Source organism: Rhinolophus sinicus, chromosome 16, assembly GCF_057876585.1.
Source record: "Rhinolophus sinicus isolate RSI-liver-muscle chromosome 16, RSI-T2T, whole genome shotgun sequence".
Classification (NCBI taxonomy): domain Eukaryota; kingdom Metazoa; phylum Chordata; class Mammalia; order Chiroptera; family Rhinolophidae; genus Rhinolophus; species Rhinolophus sinicus.
The window spans coordinates 99,838,751-99,857,825 of NC_142516.1; the positions used below are offsets into that span (position 1 = coordinate 99,838,751).

The window sequence follows — 19,075 nt, forward strand, 5'->3', positions numbered from 1 at the left end:
ATGCTAATACTTAAAATATTAGGTTGGTGCAAAAGTGCAGCTTAAAAGGTTAAAAATAACTGCAAAAACCGCAATTACTTTGCACCAACCTAATAAGTGTGGTACTCTATAGTAAGTTCCTCATTTGCTGGCAAGGCACATCAAGTACACAGAGAGGAGAGTGAGGTCAATCGTGTATTTTCCTGGACCTATCCAGATTTTGAGATATCACAAAACAACGAAGATATAAGGGGGAAAATCTAAAATACAGCAGAAGAAAAGCTAAACCAAGACCTTTTATTTTTGTTTAGTCATTAAATGTCAGTGCTTTAGGAAAGGTAAAGATTTAAATGCCTTATAAATGGGGCAGTATGTTTATAGGACTAATTACCCTAAGAAAAACTATAGCTCTAAAAATATAAACATGTACGAGGGTTTAAATAATTCATAAATCATAAACTCATAATAGTTCTGAGGGCACGAGAAAGGGAATTTCACTGCTATTTCTAGCCTCTGAACCATCATGAAAGCTTCTGCAAAGAAAGCTTTGTCCCTTTTTCAGAGAGGAACACAAAAGCCGGAATTCGGTATCTGCCCTAGAAAGGCATTTCTCCCACTCATCCACCCACACACTCGGTCACACCTCCAGGCGCTGAGTACCTGCTATTAGTCAAGACCCACACGGGGTACTGGGAACAGCGGAACAAGAGAGAAGAAAATGAAACCCAACTGTATTCCACAAATTATCCCAGTTCTTTTTAAGCAAATGCTTTTATAGCAAACTAGTAGAACGGCCATATGCATGTTTGTACAGTTAGTACCTTCATCTACTTTCCTTTCCCTGCTAAGAAATCTTGAGCTGTGCTATTCAGAGCAAAGAAAGCAGCAATGGGGAAACCCACAGAGGTGAGTAGCGGACGAAAAGTTCTGTCCTCTATCCTCCTAGCTTTTAATACCGTGACTACACATAAAGCTCGCTTCTTAACAGAACTCTATTCGTATCCTGGTGAAAACGTAACTTCAGTAATGAGCAAATCAGAGAGCGAGAATCCTACTCTGGAAATGGGACAGAGATCAGCCTGACTGACTGGACGGCCAGCGCTCTTCCAAAACCGTACGTACATTTAGTTTATACTAAGTAGGGCATATACTGAATCTCAGAGATATAAATGAAGGGACTTCAATATAGAAGGCAACTACAGACTTCCAGAAAGAACAAGAAAAGAGTTCTAGTCTAGGTTGTATGAAAACAAGCTATGTGGTCTCCAGAAAGTCACCTCAGCCTCAGTTTCCCAATCTGTCAAGTAGGAATTATGAAACTCTGCTCTGCCTCCCTCATAAAGCCATTACAAAAATTTAAAAATACTACAAAAAATGAGATATTATGAGCCCCCAACCAAGGAACTCTACTTATAGGAGTTTTTTTGTTTGTTGTTTTTTTGTTGTTGTTGTTTGTTTGTTTTTTCAAGTTTCACTAATCACTTTATTTCTTTTTTTTTTTTAATTAAATTTATTGGGGTGACAATTGTTAGTAAAATTACATAGATTTCAGGTGTACAATTCTGTATTACATCATCTATAAATCCCATTGTGTGTTTACCACCCAGAGTCAGTTCTCCTTCCATCACCATATATTCGATCCCCCTTACCCTCATCTCCCACCCCCCACCCCCCGCCCCCCTTACCCTCTGGCAACCACTAAACTATTGTCTGTGTTTATTGTTGTTTGTTTTTTAAGTTATATAATAAAACAGGCATATCTTGAAGGAGGACAGTTTACATGTTTTGGAGTGAAATCCACTTTGATGTAGTTTGCCTGGTTTGTGCAGAGTTCATATTCCCAGTAAAAAGCCAAAAGAAATGCAGAAGACCAACTATTCTAAGAAACCCCAGGAGTAATGTCTGTCTGTCTGTCTGTCTTTAACAAGTGGCTTTGACTTCTTGTCATTCCAACTTTCTTTTGCCCTAACCTAATATGCTTGCTCCTTTTGATTCAAGGATCACAGTATTGTCTCTGCACTTTCTCCTTTAGTCGAAGAATGCCTGTTCTATAATTCTGAGAAGTCCTTATATATTTGAAGATTATTTACAATTACACTTTTTCTATTAAGTCTTGTAGAAGGGGAACAAATTTGTTCTAACCTCACCCTGTTGAAAAACATCCTAAATGGCTCAAAATCCTTGGTAGTCAGGGAAGAAGAACCTAACTGTCCCACCACCAGGTTCCAAATCTCTAGAGTGGAGTGGGTCAAACAGAAGCAGAACTTCTACAGAGCTCCAAGAAGAAAAACAGAATACTGGACGTGGTGTTGGTCAGGACTCATTGGATCCAGTGAGTTCAGGGCTCCTTCAAGTTAGGATATCTCCTGAGAGAGACACCTTCAGTCCACAGCTAACGTGACACAGAGCTAAGAGCACTCACCTGCCTTAGCATCTGCCGTAACAATTACAGAACTCTGAAAAGATATACCATTTTAATGATATAGTTACTAAAAGGGGAGTACCCAAGGAACTAAGGTAAGTATTATATACCAAATAAACTTCTACGGACAATTAATTCTCCCATTCTCACTCACACCTATAACTTTTTAGGTTAAAATGATCATTGTTAGTATGTCAAACTGGCAATAAAAATAACATGTATGTAGATTCTGCCCAATCCTTCATCTTAAAAATTAAAGTAGAAATAGTATTATCTTATAAGGATTTTTATAGAAATAGGTTCTAATAAAAGCTGGTTTAAAGGTATAGAGTCAAGGTTTCTGGAGTCTACCTAATTAATTTGACAGCTTCCAGCTCCTGGACAGTTGGTAGAGTCACCTTCAGAAAAACCATGTTGAATGCACACGCATCCAGAAGTGCCGTGGCCTTCCTCACATCACTGACGGTTATGGTGACTTCCGCCATACTGTAAAAGAATTTCTGTACAATATCAGCCAGGTACTGAGCCGTGACATCTCCAACTAATAAGAGGTCTATTTTTGCCTGAAAGAGAAGGAATAAAAAAAAAAGAAAACCAGAAGTACCACATAATTAGTATCTGGACACAGAGAAAATGTCATATATGAGAGGACAGAACCAAACAAGGTCATAAATAATGCAGTGACTGAGTATACAGATGGACTGACTGGTCAGCTATAAGCAGTCAAAGGCAGGAACTATTAATTTCACATCCTCAGTACCTAGGGTAGTAAACGGATTTGAAGGCCATGCTATTTTTAAAAGTTTTGCCTACAAATACCACTCTACTGTGGTTTTCCTGCCAGTTTCATTCTCATTCTATTAACAATAGATAGGATTCTATGGCCTAGTCTCCCAATCACCTATTCTGCTGGAAAATCTACTTATGAGAGAATCAAACTGGTGACTCTCTCAAACTATTTTGATGAAACACACATTCCATAGAACAGAGTAAGATCTAAATTTCCAAATCTTAAGAAACACTCAAATAAAGTCCTTTATTTGAAAGGATTACATGCTACTCAGATCCTAATATTAGGAACCAAAAAGCTTCTTTATTTCCATTTGGGGATATTTTCAAGCACATTCAATTAAGAAAAATATGAGTTCCATCTTCATCTTCTATTTCTCTATGTTTTATTCTCTACAGCTACTGAACACAATCCACTGAAACTACTAAAGAATGGGGATGCTTGAATTAATGGAAATTGTAAGCAGACAGTTGGAAATGCCAGGCCATAGACAGCTTCACATAAAAAAACAAATTTGGGAATTGACCAGAATTGAAGTCAAAAGAGGTGGGTGAAGGAGTTAGAAATACCTGTATGAAAAGAAAGGCAGCTTGCCAAAGATAGAACTCTCTAGGGCAGGAAGCTTGTGTGGGTGGCCTGCCATGGGGCTTCCCTTTCCCTTCAGCCTGGTTTCCCAAGGGCTGCTGGAAAGAACACGTGAGGTACAAGAAACTAGGCAAGTTCAAAGTAAGCAAACTTTCTGCACTTCTTACTTCTGTCTGCCTTCTAATTTTCTTCCTTCTTTTGTTAAAAAAAAAAGTTAGTCTTCTATGACCCATCACTCATATCCTACCTAGAAGCAACAACTGCCAACAGTTTGGTCTATGTCTTCTCAGACAATTTCTTTGTCAAACGTAGAACGCAAATATATAGCTTTTTGCATGAATGAGATGTTATATATTTTTTAAGTAAATTGCTTTTCTCACTTAACACAGTTCAACAACTCCTCAGAAATTCTGGTTCACTGGGAACATTCTCATTTTTCCAGCTGTTATAGATTTATTCTCTTAAGTAAATGTTTTCTTTCATTTGTTGTGATCTGGGGTAGAAGGCAAACGCGTGTTCATCTGTCACATCTTGATCCAGTGTCCTCATTTATCATGATAATTTATCGAGTCATTCTCCTAATGTAGAATTTTGATGTTATTCCAGGCTGTGATGAATACCTTTGCAAATAAATCTTTGTGCAAATAAGTATATATCCTAGAAGCAAAACTGTAAGTTCGAAAGGTAAGGTTTTGCTTTTGTTTTTCAACTTAGGTACTTCCAAATAGTTCTCCCCAAAAGATACAAAATTTTACATCTACACCAATAGTATATATGAGTAACCATTTCCCAAAATCCTTAATAAGATTAACTTTTTTCCCATTTTTGCCAATATTGTGGGCAAAAAAACCCCTCAATTTTCCTTTCCATTCTCATTTTTCTAATTAATATTGAAGTTGAGTATCTTTTCATTTTAAGGATAATTTTCATCTCTATTGTTGCATAGTCTATTTATTATGCTTACCTACTTATTACCTTTCTTTTTCTATTGCTCTGTGAGCATTTATATATTCTGGACGTAAGTCAACTATTTTTTTCTAGTCTGTTATGGCTCTTAATTTTCATTATAAGGTCTTGTCACAAGGTCTCTTGTCACAAACATATATTTAATATGTAGCAATAAATCTACCAACTCTTTCCTTTAGAGCTTTGGTGGATTTTGTCTTGCTTTCAAAGCCATCTCTATTTATATTATAAAGATACGCTTTTCCAAAACAAGAAAAAAAATAAAGAAATTATGTTAAAGGGACTTCTTTAAGAAGAAAAGATAAAAAATACGAGTAAGAAAATATAGGAAAAAAGTTCTCAATGACAGGCAAACACATAATAAAAGCAATGAATTAACCAACTATAAAGCTAGTACAAAGGTTAAAAGGCAAAAATAGGAAGATCATATGTAATTACAATATATTAAGGGATACATACACATATACAAAAGATGTTAAAAAAATAATGACCCAAACATAAATGTGAAGAAGGTGACTTTAAAACGTGTCCAAACTTAAGCAGCCATCAACTTAAAATAGACTGCTATAAACAGTTTGGTATGTAGGAAGCACATGGTAACCACATACCAAAAATCTACAAGATATACAAGAAATAAAGAGAACGGAATTCAAATGCAACACTATAAAAAGTGATCAACATACAAGAGAATAAGAAAGGAACAGAGAACAATAAAAACAATTAAGAAAATGGCAACAACTACATACCTATTAATAATTACTTTAAATATAAATAACTAAATGTTCTAATAAAAAAAGACATACGGTGGCTGGATTAAAAAAACAATACCTACACATACACTGCCTATAAGAAACCCACTTCAGATCGAATGACAGACATAGACTAAAAATAAATGGATGGAAAAATATTTCACACAAATGGTAACAAAAAAAATGCTGGGGTAGCAACACTTATATCAGACTAAACAGACTTTAAAACAAGGGCTGTAACAAGAGACAAAGAAGGGTATTTCATAATGATCAATCCAACAAGAGGATAGAACTCTTGCAAACATCTACAAACCCAAAGTAGAAGCACCTAAATATATAAAGCAAATACTGATGAACATAAAGTAATATAGTCACATTAGGAGACTGTAACACCCCATTGATATCAATATATAGATCATCCAGACAGAAAATCAATAAGAAAACAGCAGCCATAAATGACACACTAGACCATATGGATTTAATTGATATTTTTAGAGCATTTCACTCCAAAGCACCATAATATACATTTTTCTCAAGTGTACATGGAGCATTTTCCATGACAGGCCACATATTAAGGCATAGAACAAGTCTCAATAAATTTAAAAAGACTGAAATCATATCAAATATCTCCTCTGACCACAATGGTATGAAAATAAAAATCAATTACAAGAAGAAAATGGAACCATACAAACACATAGAGGCTAAATAACACGCTACTAAGCAATGGATGGGTTAACAGCAAGGTCAAGGAAGAAATCTAAAGATACTTTGAGACAAATGAAAATGAAAACAATGACCCAAAATCTATGGGACATAGTCAAAGCAGTATGAAGATGAAAATTTTGAGCAATACCTCAAGAAATAAGAAAAATCTCAAATAAACAATATAAACTCACACCTAAAGGAACTAGAAAAAGAAGAACAAAGTGAGTAAAAGGAGGACATAATAAAGATCAGAGCAGAAATAAATGAACTAGAGTATAAAAAAACAACAGATCAATGAACTCAAGAGCTGGTTATTTGAAAAGGTGAACAAAATTGATAAACCTATAGCTAGACTCATTAAGAAAAAAAGAAAGGACTCAAATAAATAACATCAGAAATGAAAGGAAAAGTGACAACTGACACCACAGGGATTATGAGGAGGTACTACAAACACTTATGTGCCAACAAATTGGAAAATCTGGAAGATATGGATAAATTCCTACACACATACAATCTTCCAAGGCTAAGTCAGGAAGGAACAGAAAATCTGAACAGATGGATAACTCCTAACGAAATTGAAACAGTAATCAAAAAGCTCTCAACAAACAAAATCCCTGGACCAGACAGCTTCACAGGTGAATTTTACCAAATATTCAAAGAAAAATTAATCCCTATCTTTCTCAAACTATTCCAAAAAATTGAAGAGGAGAAAAGGCTCCCAAACTCATTTTCCGAGCCCAGCATTATCCTGATTCCAAAACCAGACAAAGACACTAATAAATAAATAAATACACACATACATACATACATAACAAAAAAGGTATAGGACAATCAATATCCCTGATAAACACAGATACAAAAATCCTCAACAAAATATTAGCAAACCAAATTCAGCAATACATTAAAAAGATCATACACTATGATCAAGTGGATTTAGTCCCAGGATGAAAGGCTGGTTCGATATCCATAAGTCAATTAACATGATACACCACATAAGCAAAATGAAAGATAAAAATAATATGATCACATCAATAGATTCAGAAAATGCATGTGACAAAATTCAACATCCATTCATGATAAAAACTCTCAGCAAAGTGGAGATAGAGGGAACATTCCTCAACATAATAAAGGCCACATATGACAGACCCACAGCTAACATCATACTCAATGGTGAAAAGCTGAAAGCTTTTTCTTTAAGATCAAGAACAAGACAAGGATGTCCACTTTCACCACTCGTATTCAACAGAGTATTGGAAGTCCTAGCCACAGCAATCAGACAAGTAAAAGAAATAAAAGGCATCTGAATTGCACAGGAAAAAGTAAAACTGTTTATTTGCAGGTGACATACTATATAGAGAGAACCCTATTGAATCCACCAAAAAAGCTATTAAAACGAATAAGTGAATTCAGTAAAGTAGCAGGATACAAAACTAATATTCAGAAAACAGTTGCATTTTTATACACCAATAATAAACAGAAAGAAAAATTAAGAAAAGAATCCCATTTACAACTGCATCAAAAAGAATAAAATACCTAGGAATAAATTGAACCAAGGTGGTAAATGACATGTACTTGGAAAACCACAAGACATTAAAGAAAGAAACTGAAGAAGATACAAATAATTGGAAGCATATGCTGTGCTCATGGATAGGAAGAATTAACACCGTTAAAATATCCATACTGCCCAAAGCAATCTACAGCTTCAATGCAATCCCTATCAAAATGCCAATGGCATTTTTTACAGAACTAGAATCCTAAAATTTATACGGAACCACAAAAGACTTCAAATACCCCTGCAATCTTGAGAAAGAAAAACTAAGTAGGAGGCATCATGCTACCTGATATCAAACTATACTACAAGTCTATAGTAATCAAAACAGCCTCGTACTGGCATAATAACAGACTCATACATCAATGGAACACAACTGAGAACTCAGAAATAAACCCACATCTTTATAGTCATTTAGTCTATGACAAATGAGGCAAAAATATACAGGGGGGATAAAGGAGACAACACTGGTAAAAAGATGTAAACTGTGACATCAAAAACATAAAATGGTGTACAGAATAAAAATGTAGAGCTTAGTATGAGTTCATAGTTAATTGTCAGCTTAAAATAGACTGTTATAAATGTTTTATGTAAACCTCATGATAACTGCAAAGCAAAAACCTATCGTAGACACACAAAAGATAAAGGACTCTAAGAATACCACTACAGGAAATCATCAAATCACAAAGGAAAAGAGCAAGAGAAGATAAAATATGAAACACCCAGAAAACAATTAAGAAAATGACAATAAGTATATACCTATCAATGGGGAACCCCTGTGCACTGTTGGTAGGAATGCAAATTGGTGCAGCCACTATAGAAAAGAGTATGGAGTTCCTCAAAAAATCAAACAGAACTACCATATGACCCAGAAATCCTACTTATGGGTATTTATCCAAAGAAATCCAAACCACTAATTCGAAAAGACATATGCATCCCTATGTTCATTGCAGCACTATTTACAATAGCCAAGATATGGAATCAACCTAAGTGTCCATCAATAGACCAATGTATAAAGAAGATATGGTACACATATACAATGGAATATTATTCAGCCATAAAAAATGAAATCTTGCCATTTGCAACAACATGGATAGACCTATAGGGAATTATGCTAAGTGAAAACATCAGACAGAGAAAGACAAATACCACATGATTTCACTTTAATGTGGAATGTAAAAAACAAAATAAACCAAACAGAAACTCATAGATACAGAAAACAAACTGATGGCTGCCAGATGGGAGGGGGGTTAGGGGAATGGGTGAAAAACGTGAAGGGATTAAGAAGCACAAATAGGCAGTTATAAAAACAGTCACCGGATGTAAAGTACAACATAGGGAATATATAATAGTCAATAATATTGTAATAACTATGTATGGTGTCAGATGGGTACTCGATTTATTGGGATAATCACTTCCTAAGTTATATAAATGTCTAATCATATTGTACACCTGAAACCAATATATACCGTGTTTCCCTGAAAATAAGACCTAGTCGGACCATCAGCTCTAATGCGTCTTTTGGAGGAAAAATTAATATAAGACCCCGTCTTACATAAACCTGGTATTACGTTATATTATATTATAATATATTTATTATAAGACCCAGTGTTATATTATATTATACTACACTGGGTCTTATATTAATTTTTGCTCCAAAAGATGCGTTAGAGCTGATGGTCCGGCTAGGTCTTATTTTCGGGGAAACACGGTAATATGTATCACTGTCATTAAAAAATTTTAAAAACATGTTTAAGATATGTTTTGATAGTGTATTCTAAAACTTTTATGGTGCTACTTTTGCAATTAGTTTTTTATCTCATCTGGGATTTAGTTGGTGATTAACATATATATGTTTTTCTGGGCTTCATTTTGATACATTGATCTATTTCCCTATTTCTGCTTAACAGCACGCTGTTTAATTTCTAGCTCTTTATAGTATATTTTATGTTTGATGGAATGTATGGTTCCCTCCTTGCTATTTCCAATTTGGTTCTTAGATATTTTCCCACAATTTCTCTCTCAACAGAATTTTAGCATCAGCTTGTCAAGATCCATAAGAAACCCTGCTAAAACTTTTACTACAGTTGTATTTATTTTAAAGATTAATTAGGAAATATCATTACTGCATTAAATGGCCCTATTTAGGAAGTATGATTCAGAGAATTCAGGACATTTTTTTATGTCCTTCAATTTCAGTTTCCTTCATATGAATTTTGCATATATCCTCATATATTTATTCCTAGATATTTCAAGATTTTGGAGTTACTATGAAGGGGATAGTGTTTCTCTTTCACATTTTGAGATTGACTATAGCTGACATAGAGAAATGCTATTGATTTCTGTATAAGGAATTTGATTCAAGTTCTTTATGGTACTCTCTAGTTAGTTCCACCATATTTTATGATTCCTCTGAATTTCCTAGGTAGGTAATCATACTGTCTTCAGAATGAACTCTTTTGCCCCTGTTGCCAGAATTTATGCCTAATATTTATTTACAAGCATTGGCTAGAACATCCAAAACAATGGTGACTAGCTGAAGTGACAGTGGGCATTCTTGCCTTGTTCCTAACTTCAGTGGAAATATTTCAAATGCTTGTACCACTAAATATGACACAGAAGATTTCTGGTCAATACCCTTTATCAAATTAAGGAAGTCTCTTTCTACTTGGAAGCTAAGAATTTTAAATCAGAAATGGGTATTGAAATTTACCAAATGCTTTATCAGTAAGCAACATAATCATGTGTATGTGTGTGTGTGTTTAATCTGTTTAGTGAATTACATTAATAGATTTTCTACTGTCAAGCCATCATTGCATTACAGGGATAAACCTATACATAATGTGTAATAAATTCAATTCATTCATTTTATTTTAGATTTTTGCATCTATACTCGTAAGTGAAACCAGAGTCAATTTTGTTTTACTGTGTGTACTGTCTTATCTGGTCTGAGTATCAGGGTTATGTCAACCTTGAAGAATGAAATAGAAAGCTCCAATATCGTTCTATGAGTAGAGTCCTGAATATAGAAACTATCTGCTTTTTGAAGTTTAGGTAAAACATGTCTGAAATCTGGGCCTGAAGCCATTTAGAGAGGTGAGTTTTACTACCTTTTGTTGTTCCTTAGGATTATTAGTAAATTTAAGTTTTCTACCTTCTTCTAAGTGAATTTTGTTCATATATATTTTTAAAAATTCATTTCATATATCTTTTCAAATGTACTAGTTTTTCAATGTATATAATATTTATTACTCGCACGGAGTTCATCTTGGTTTCTTTCTAACTAGAGATTAATATATAGTTATATTTTTTCTATCTTCTTTTTCTGGCATTGCTTTATTAGAGACTATAGAACTGTGTGGTCCAATATGGTAGCCACATGTAGCTATTTAAATTCATGTTAATTAAGATTAAATAAAGTTTGAAATTCAGTTCAGTAACACTAGCTACATTTCAACTGCTCAATATCCACATATGGGAAGGGGCTACCACATCAGACAGTATAAAATATAGAACATTTTCATCACTGCATTAAGTTCTATTAGATGACACAGTCCTCCAAGTGGTACTCTGTTGTATCCTACAGATTTTGACATATGTTGCATTCTGTTGATTCTTTGCCAGTTTGTAATTTCAGTTAATATTTCCTTTTTAACCTAAGAATTATATTAAACACCTATATAAAGATGTTTTGAATTTTTAAGAGGATAGTGTTTCTATTTTTGGATTTTTTTTTTTTTTCTTTTTTTGGCTATTGACAAGTGGCTCCTTTCTTACCTCAGTGCATCGTCAACTGTGGATGTACCCCACGACTTCTACTTTGTAGAGTCTGTTGATATTTTGTGGCCTAATACATAGTCAGTTATTGTTAATGTTCCGTGGATACTTGAAAACAATGTGTATTTTCTGTTGGGCATATATTCCTTATATATCTTTGAGATCAAACTTGTTCATTGATTTCTTGTTTATTTTAGGTCTATTTGATCTTTCAGTTTGTGAGACAAATGTGTTAAAATCTTCTGTCTCTAATCATGGTTTGTAAATGTATTGATTTTTCTAAATACAGACTCTATTTCTAATTATGGGTACATAAAGGTTCATAATAATTATACAAATAAACATATAACAGATAAATATATAAATATATAGTATTTAATATATACAATATAATGATCTACAATGTTTATAGTTTATATTAAATAATATATATATCATATACTGATAATTATTAAAAAACTATACATCTATGAAACATACCTCTGTCCATTTTAATCCTTTTCACCTGAAATTATATTTTTTCTGATATAAAACACTTCGTTTTTTATATCCCTTTACTTAGAGCCTTTCTGTATAATTTTGATTTTGTATGAATTTTGTAAATAGTATATATTTGAATTTTTACTTTTTCTTCACAATCTGAGATTTTCATTTTTAATATAGGAATTTAAGTTATTAAATATATTCATGACATTAACTAGTATCATTAATTCAATGTAATTAACTATTATTAACTGTGAAACATTTACAACTTAATGTGAAATGGTCATATTTATTTATTTATTCTGGTTTCCCATTTACTGTAACTTTATTTCTCTCCTGTCTTTTGTTAAGCTGATCACATTTTCCCTTTTCCCTCCTGCTGCTCTTACAATACTGAGGGAGTTAAATCCCTTATTTCTGTTCTTTAAGAGGCATTAGGGTTCACAATTCAGTGCTAGTTACCTGATAAGTACTTCTAATGGTAAAAATTTCTGTTTCTGAACTTTGAAGCTATTGGGCCATTTTGTTCTAGCATCCAGAGTTTCTGATGAAAAGAATAAATTGCTTTATTTTCCTTTTCATGCTTTTCTTTTATGTTGTTTTCTAGGATGTGTTGGGTATGGATCTTATTCATCCTAGTTGGCACTCAGGGGATCTTTGGCTCGGGAAATTTCCTTCTGTTATTTATTTGATTATTTCCTTCTCTCTATTTCTCTCTCCTTAGAAGTCTTCTATTAGACGATGGACATCCTAAATTGATCCTTCATGTCTCAACTTCTGAAAGACTTCCTTAACTTTATTTTTCATGTCACCAGCTCAGTTTTCAGCCCTTCTAAAGATTTTTACAATTTCAGTAAATTTAATGTGAGTTGCTCATTTCGAAGATTTGTTTGGGAATTTTTCATAACCCACTATTTTTAGGATATAATATCCTCTCTGAGAATAAATATTAGAATTTTAAAACTTTTTTTCTACCCCCTTAATAATCTGTCTCTGGAATAGTTGTGTCTAATGTCTGTGACCTTGGTGTGAGTGGGTGTGGCAATGGAAGCAGAGGCTGGAAAGCAGAGTGGTTGGGAACAGCTATTTGTCAAAAAAAGCAGGCTTTACTCTGAAAACCAAGCCCTTTACTTCCTTCCTGGGCAGAGCTATCTTTCCTTTAATCCTATTAGTTACAGAGGTCTGGAAATTACCGACACCAGGGACCTGGGTCCCTCATAAAGCTCATTTTCTTTGGAAAGAGCACTTCCCAGGTTTTATACTGGGGTTAAAAAAACTATGGCCCTTGCTGTAGTAGGAATGATCTGGAACTAAAGAAATCCAGGGGCCCAACTGACCCAAGTGTTCGGCATACAGCTAACTCATACCAGGTGAGCACCCTCTGGCCCAATTCATTTTTGTTTCAGCTAACATTCTGCCTGCACTATCACTAGAATTGTTTTACCTCTGCATTTCTTCTCTTCTCTGTGGCTTTTATGCTGTGGTTTTTCTACTTTTGTTTTACTGGCAATTTGATCCCATCTGTTTTCTAAATTTCAAGTTTCCCTGTGGATGTTTTTGTTTTTTCTGTTTTTGTTTTTGTTTAATGTTCAGAGAAAAGCTACTTTGTTCAAACCAAGATCCCATTAGGGACAATACACTACATTTGGTTGTTCTGTGTCCTTGGACTTTTCATTTGGAATCCCCCATTTCCCCCTGGATATTTACTTGGCTGAAGGTATCACCAAGGTTTTTTAAGTATCTCCTGCCAGAGCCTGGAGTTGATGGGGATAGTGACATGTGTGCTCAATTCACTATCATAACCCAATTTCACTCACCTGCCCCACCTTATTTTGAAGAGGATAAAATTCAAACTCCTTAGCATGGCCTTTCAACCCAAATATCAACCCATGTCAGCAACCTTATTCCCTTCTACTTCCCTCAAATATCCTATGTTCTAACACGACAGCATAACACTTGCAAATAACCTTTGAAAGTTAGAATTTCTACAGTGGAGAGTATCAGGACCCTTCTAGAAGGTTTCCTTTTCATTTTATAAACATTCCTCGTTTCCAATGGCACGTTAGCAGCAAAGTGGGATTCTGAGCCACTTCAATGCTTGAATGCACACTGCGAATCTCCATCGTAGCACAGGATACCTTCTGTACCAATACAGTATATTCCCTTATGAACAAAACACCAAGCAGTGAAAATAGTCATCAACAAGTAGTCATAAAAGGAGTGATTATAATTTTGTTTTTGAATCAACCAGGTTAACTAAAGCAACCTATAAATGTCCATTGAATTTACATTCCAAACTGAGGCACTTTTGAGAATGAAAGGGGGGTGCTATTAATAATTACAGTAAAATAACACATATAAACCGGTTATCCTGGGCTATGAATAACTGTACAACTATTAGAAAGGTTTATTTACTTTTTCTTCAACACAGCCTGTCACTTTGCATCTGCTTAAATATGGCTGATATCTATTTATCCTCTCCATAGATTTTTATTGAGCCCCTACTATAAGGGAGATGCTATACTGAGACTACAAAGTGAACAGACAGACAAGGCCGCTGCCTTCATGGGGCTTACACGCGAGTTGTTGTTTTTTTTCCTGCTGATAATAAAGTATGGCTTTCAATCCTTGAAGAATAACATATGAGCTTCAGTTCTACCAAAATGGTTATTACTGATCCTCTTTTAAACACTTGATGCAGTGGGAAGAGAACAAAGGCTTTCAAGACACTCAGACCAGGGTCTGTTGCCCTAGCTCAGCCACTTACCAGTGGCTTCCAGTAATGTGATCCTCCCCTGGAGAACAATAATACATCGCAAGGCTGTTATCAGGAGAAAGGATTGTATGACGCCCTGTACGTGGTAGTTATTGCCATGTTTTCTCAAGTTATACCAAACCTGAGCACAAGGAGGACAGAAAATGTCAAATCAACCTAATGCAGAAAGAGACAGGTGGAATTAGAGAGGAAAACGTGTCCACATCAGGCAGTGAAAACAGCCCTAAATCAAACTGCTTTCCGCATTACTTGAGTCCTAGGGCTTGGGAAACAAAGCACTGAGGAGCAAAGGTAAGCTTTGAATAACAGACATCAGCTGCTAACTTGAGCCCTTCCCTAGCTAGCCCTGGTGCTTCTGGGTGCAGTATGGCCCTCAGAGGCTCAGTTCTGGGTTTGCCCAAAACCTTTCAGCTACTCTTGTGGAGCAAAGGGCAGAACACAAGACACAGATCCTGGATGGGGGAGGGGGGGAACCTGAGAGAAGGTGGGAAAAAGACCCAGAACGATGAGGAAGTGTATCCACTAACCAGTCCTCTATGCACCAGTCTAAAAAGTTCTACAGAGTGCTTTGCACCAGGACAGAGGGAGCACAAAATCAAGCAGCTTTGATAAGAACTGATTTGCTCTCATGCCAAAGGTTTCCTTCCCTGCCCTGCAAAATCAGCGCCAGCACACTTGCAATGTGCATCAAATTAGAACACTCATGGCCCAAGCCCACCATCCCAAGGTAATTCTAATTAATTGAAAGCTTCTAATCAACTTAAACTGAACATTTATTCAGTTAAAAATAGCTTGTTGATGGTGTAATGTGAACACACTTGATGAGAAGGCTCCACTGATAAGAATAATAAAAGGAAAATGAATAAAACTTCCTAGGATATGCTGCTCTAGAGAAACTGCTTTTGAGTCCAACCAAGATTTTAACCTGCAAGCACCACAACTTGAACTGACGCTAGACTTTCTTTGGCACAAGTTTTTTTTCCTATTTGAATTGCTTACTGCACCATTTTTTTTTTTTTTAAATAAAAGCAATACATTTTCATTAGGAAATGGAAAATTTAGCCTAATGAGAAAGTAAAAACCATCTGCAATTCCAACAATCAGGGATAAACACTAACACCTTGGTGGAGATCTTTTAAGTGTGGGCAGCTTTTATAATGAGATATACTCATCACCAATGCTCTTGGTCCACTCAGATTTCTGAAATCAGAGTAAATCCAGGGCACTCCAGTTTCTACAATTTTTAAAACGCTGGATTTCCATTTGCAATCTGTGGCAGGTTAAGCCCTTAATTAGTAACAGCAGGTGCTGAAGAGCTTCAAGCCAATCACCCTTACATTTTAGTGAGTTGTTATTTATGTCACGCTTATCAGCCCGAGCAGTGCTGACACTCAGAGGCAGCTGGAGGGGCTGATGTTCCCACAGGGCAATGGTCGGCCTCCAGTTTCCCCAGGGGCCTAGGGGCTTAAACAGCTCTATCTGGAGACACTGAGCAAGCTGCACACAAAAGGTTCAGTTGGGGCTTCAGACAGTCTTAGGGGTTGAAAGCCATTATTATTCACTACAAGATAATCAGATATTTTATTCAGAGTTCCATTTTGGACAGCTTTGCCTAATTCTGCACCATAAAATACTATTTCTCATTTGAGTTTAAAAAGTGCCTCCACTTTTAAAATAATTAAGAAAACTTATTAAATTGGCCCACTTCCAAGTGGCCACAATTCCGTTTCAGAAAGTTTGTTCCTAAGAAGTGAGGATATTGAAGTATGTAGAACATTGTAAGCAGTAACAAAACTTCACACAGCCCCAAGGGTTTCCCTCTCATGTTTGTCCATCAAGGTATGTGAAAAACTCGCTAAGAAGAAAGCCAACACCATTTGCCTTGCTTTCTGGGGTGGTGAGGTTTTCTTTATGCTTTTTTCCTAGTGGATTAATAATCACATTTCATTTTTATCTAAAAGTTACAGAAGTGATTTTGTGCTTCTGCTAAGGGGATAAATAAGGTGCTTGTAAAAGGCCGGTGGGCTTTGGGTTTCCATGGAGGGTGGGAGGGTATGGGGCTGAGCTGAGGCAGAACGTGCAAGGACACTTTGGGACGCCAGGCCAGTAAGCAAATGGGATAAGAGCATGCCAAGTTGTGCAGAGAATGCTGAAAATAAACTTTCCTACCTTGCATATACTTCCCTATATTCAACCTCAAAATTGTGCACGTTTTGTCCGGCCCCCAGCCCCAAATACCTACTGACTTTTGCTCCTAAGTAACTACCGATGGTTTCCTGCCTGAAAAATGATTTTAAGTTTGGCAGGCGTCAGGGCTGGAGGAGGGTTTCTCTGTGAAAGAGTTCAGTCCACTTTCCTCCTTTAGTCTCTTTTCCCGGAGGGATTCAGCGGGATCCCCAACCTCGAGGGCGCAGTGGCCCAGAGTGGGACTCCAGGACCTAGGGCTGGTCAACCTCAGAAGCCCTGTCCACACTTCCCAACTCGAGGCACTGACCCAAGACTCGCTCGCGCCGCTGGAAGTGGCCCTTCCTGCCGCCGCCCTCCCGGGCTGTCCCCGGAAGGAGGACCGTCTGTGCCCGTCTGTGCGGTCGCGGGGGCCACCGCGGACTCAGGGCCCGCGCGCCGTTATAAACGCAGCTGCCTCCCCTTCCTCCTCCTCCGCCTCTTACCTGGCCAGAGATTTGGCCCAGCTCCTGGCCGATAATTGAGGCCGCCATGGCCCGTTGCCCACGTGCCGGGTGCCGGGCAGCCTCCCAACAGGAGGAGCTCGCCAACCCAGCCGCGTCCCGCCCGCCGCGCTAATGGCCCGGGGCCAGCACCTGCGGGCGCGCATGCCCCGGCCGCCCTTAAAGTGGCCCTGCTGCCCAGCCCTAGGCACCTGGGGGAGCAGCAGGGGGTTCCGCGGGGGAGGGGTGGAGCTGGGTGGGGAGCAGGAAGGGAGGAGTGCTGCTGGGGTGGGGCTGCGCAAGATGCCCTGGAGGCCCCTAGGAGAACCTGTCACTGACAGGCTGCCCAGCCAAAGCCCCATTCCCTGGGAGATCACGCAGGTCTTAGAACTGCCATGGCTCTGCCTGGGGAAAGGTGAGCTCTGCCCTGCCTCAGGATGGTCTAAATATCTGAAGGCTATCTTATGAGAAATCGTTCAGGTTTAAATATTACGAATTAGCAAACAGGTGTGTTTTTTTTCTTTTTTTCTGTTTTTTTTCCTAGACAAACGTATGGTACAGGATAGGGAAGGGGAATGCTGTTATGGTCTGTTAGTGGTTTCTTTCCAAACCACCAATAAATTAAAAATCAGAAGCATTTCATTTTGTCCAGTGATTCAACAAATATTGTCTGTCCCATTTTCTCAACTGAGAAAGTGAGGCAATAACATCTCCTGGCAGCTGCTGCTATTGTGTTTCCCTGAAAATAAGACTGGGTCTTATACCATATTTCCCTGAAATAAGACCGAGACTTATATTAATTTTTGCTCCAAAGGATGCATTAGGGCGTATTTTCAGGGGATGTCTTATTTTTTCATGTACAACAATCTACATTTATTCAAATACAGTCACCTCATCTTCTTCTGGAGCATCTCACAACGCACTAAATGTGTCCGTCTGGCTGTCAATTTTAACTGGGGCTTATTTTGGCGGTAGGTGTTTTTTTCTGGGAAACAGTATCTAACCCACTTTGTTCAGCCTTCACTAGACATTTTATTGAGATCTATTGAGTGCCAGGACCTGTGGGGGATCCTTCCTCTTGTCAATCTTTATTACAGTTCCTAATTTTTCGGGGGCTAGAATTTGTGGGGGTGGGGACTGTGGGAGGTAGGGGAGAGGATGGTCTCTGATAGTGTTGGTCACTTTGGATTTGCCTAGACTCTTGATCTCACTTGAATCATCAGCACCCCTGATCTCAGGGCAAACTTCCTGTTTCCTGAGCAGGTGGTGGTATGTTCTGGGGACCTGATTTAGATCATGAGAGCAAGCAAAAAATATTATTGTGATTCTATATAACTTTGGTGGGAAGAAAAGTTGCAAATAAATTTCTGATGACATCATTCTGCATTATTTTTGGAAGCAAATGTATATTAATAGATATGAATTTTGGCTCTTTATTGCTTTTTCAATTAATTAGGAATTGAGAGTATCTACATAAATGTCTGTGAGGTGGGTGATAGTTTGTTCATCAATATAAGACAAAAGCAAAGTCATGCCCAGACACAGTCATGCCTCATGTGAAGTGAGGCAGTTTTGAGCATTTCCCCCCTTTTTGGTAACCAGGTTTGCATTGCTCCATTGGTCTAGAC

At 37.0% G+C, this 19,075-nt stretch overlaps 1 protein-coding gene across 4 annotated transcripts in view; it reads right to left on the minus strand.

The window, feature by feature from the left end:
* SOHLH2 (spermatogenesis and oogenesis specific basic helix-loop-helix 2) overlaps positions 1 to 17,605 on the minus strand; it is a 50,029-nt gene extending 32,424 nt beyond the window's left edge. For all 4 annotated transcript variants that reach the window (XM_074330018.2, XM_019736534.3, XM_019736533.3 and 1 more), the window contains exons 1-2: positions 17,451 to 17,605; positions 2,753 to 2,964 (exon numbers count right to left, since the gene is read on the minus strand). In XM_074330018.2, coding sequence (XP_074186119.2) covers positions 2,753 to 2,964; positions 17,451 to 17,498 — 260 coding nt within the window. In that variant the 5' untranslated portion in view covers positions 17,499 to 17,605. The remainder of the gene's footprint in view (positions 1 to 2,752; positions 2,965 to 17,450) is intronic.
* Between the last annotated feature and the right edge of the window lie 1,470 nt (positions 17,606 to 19,075).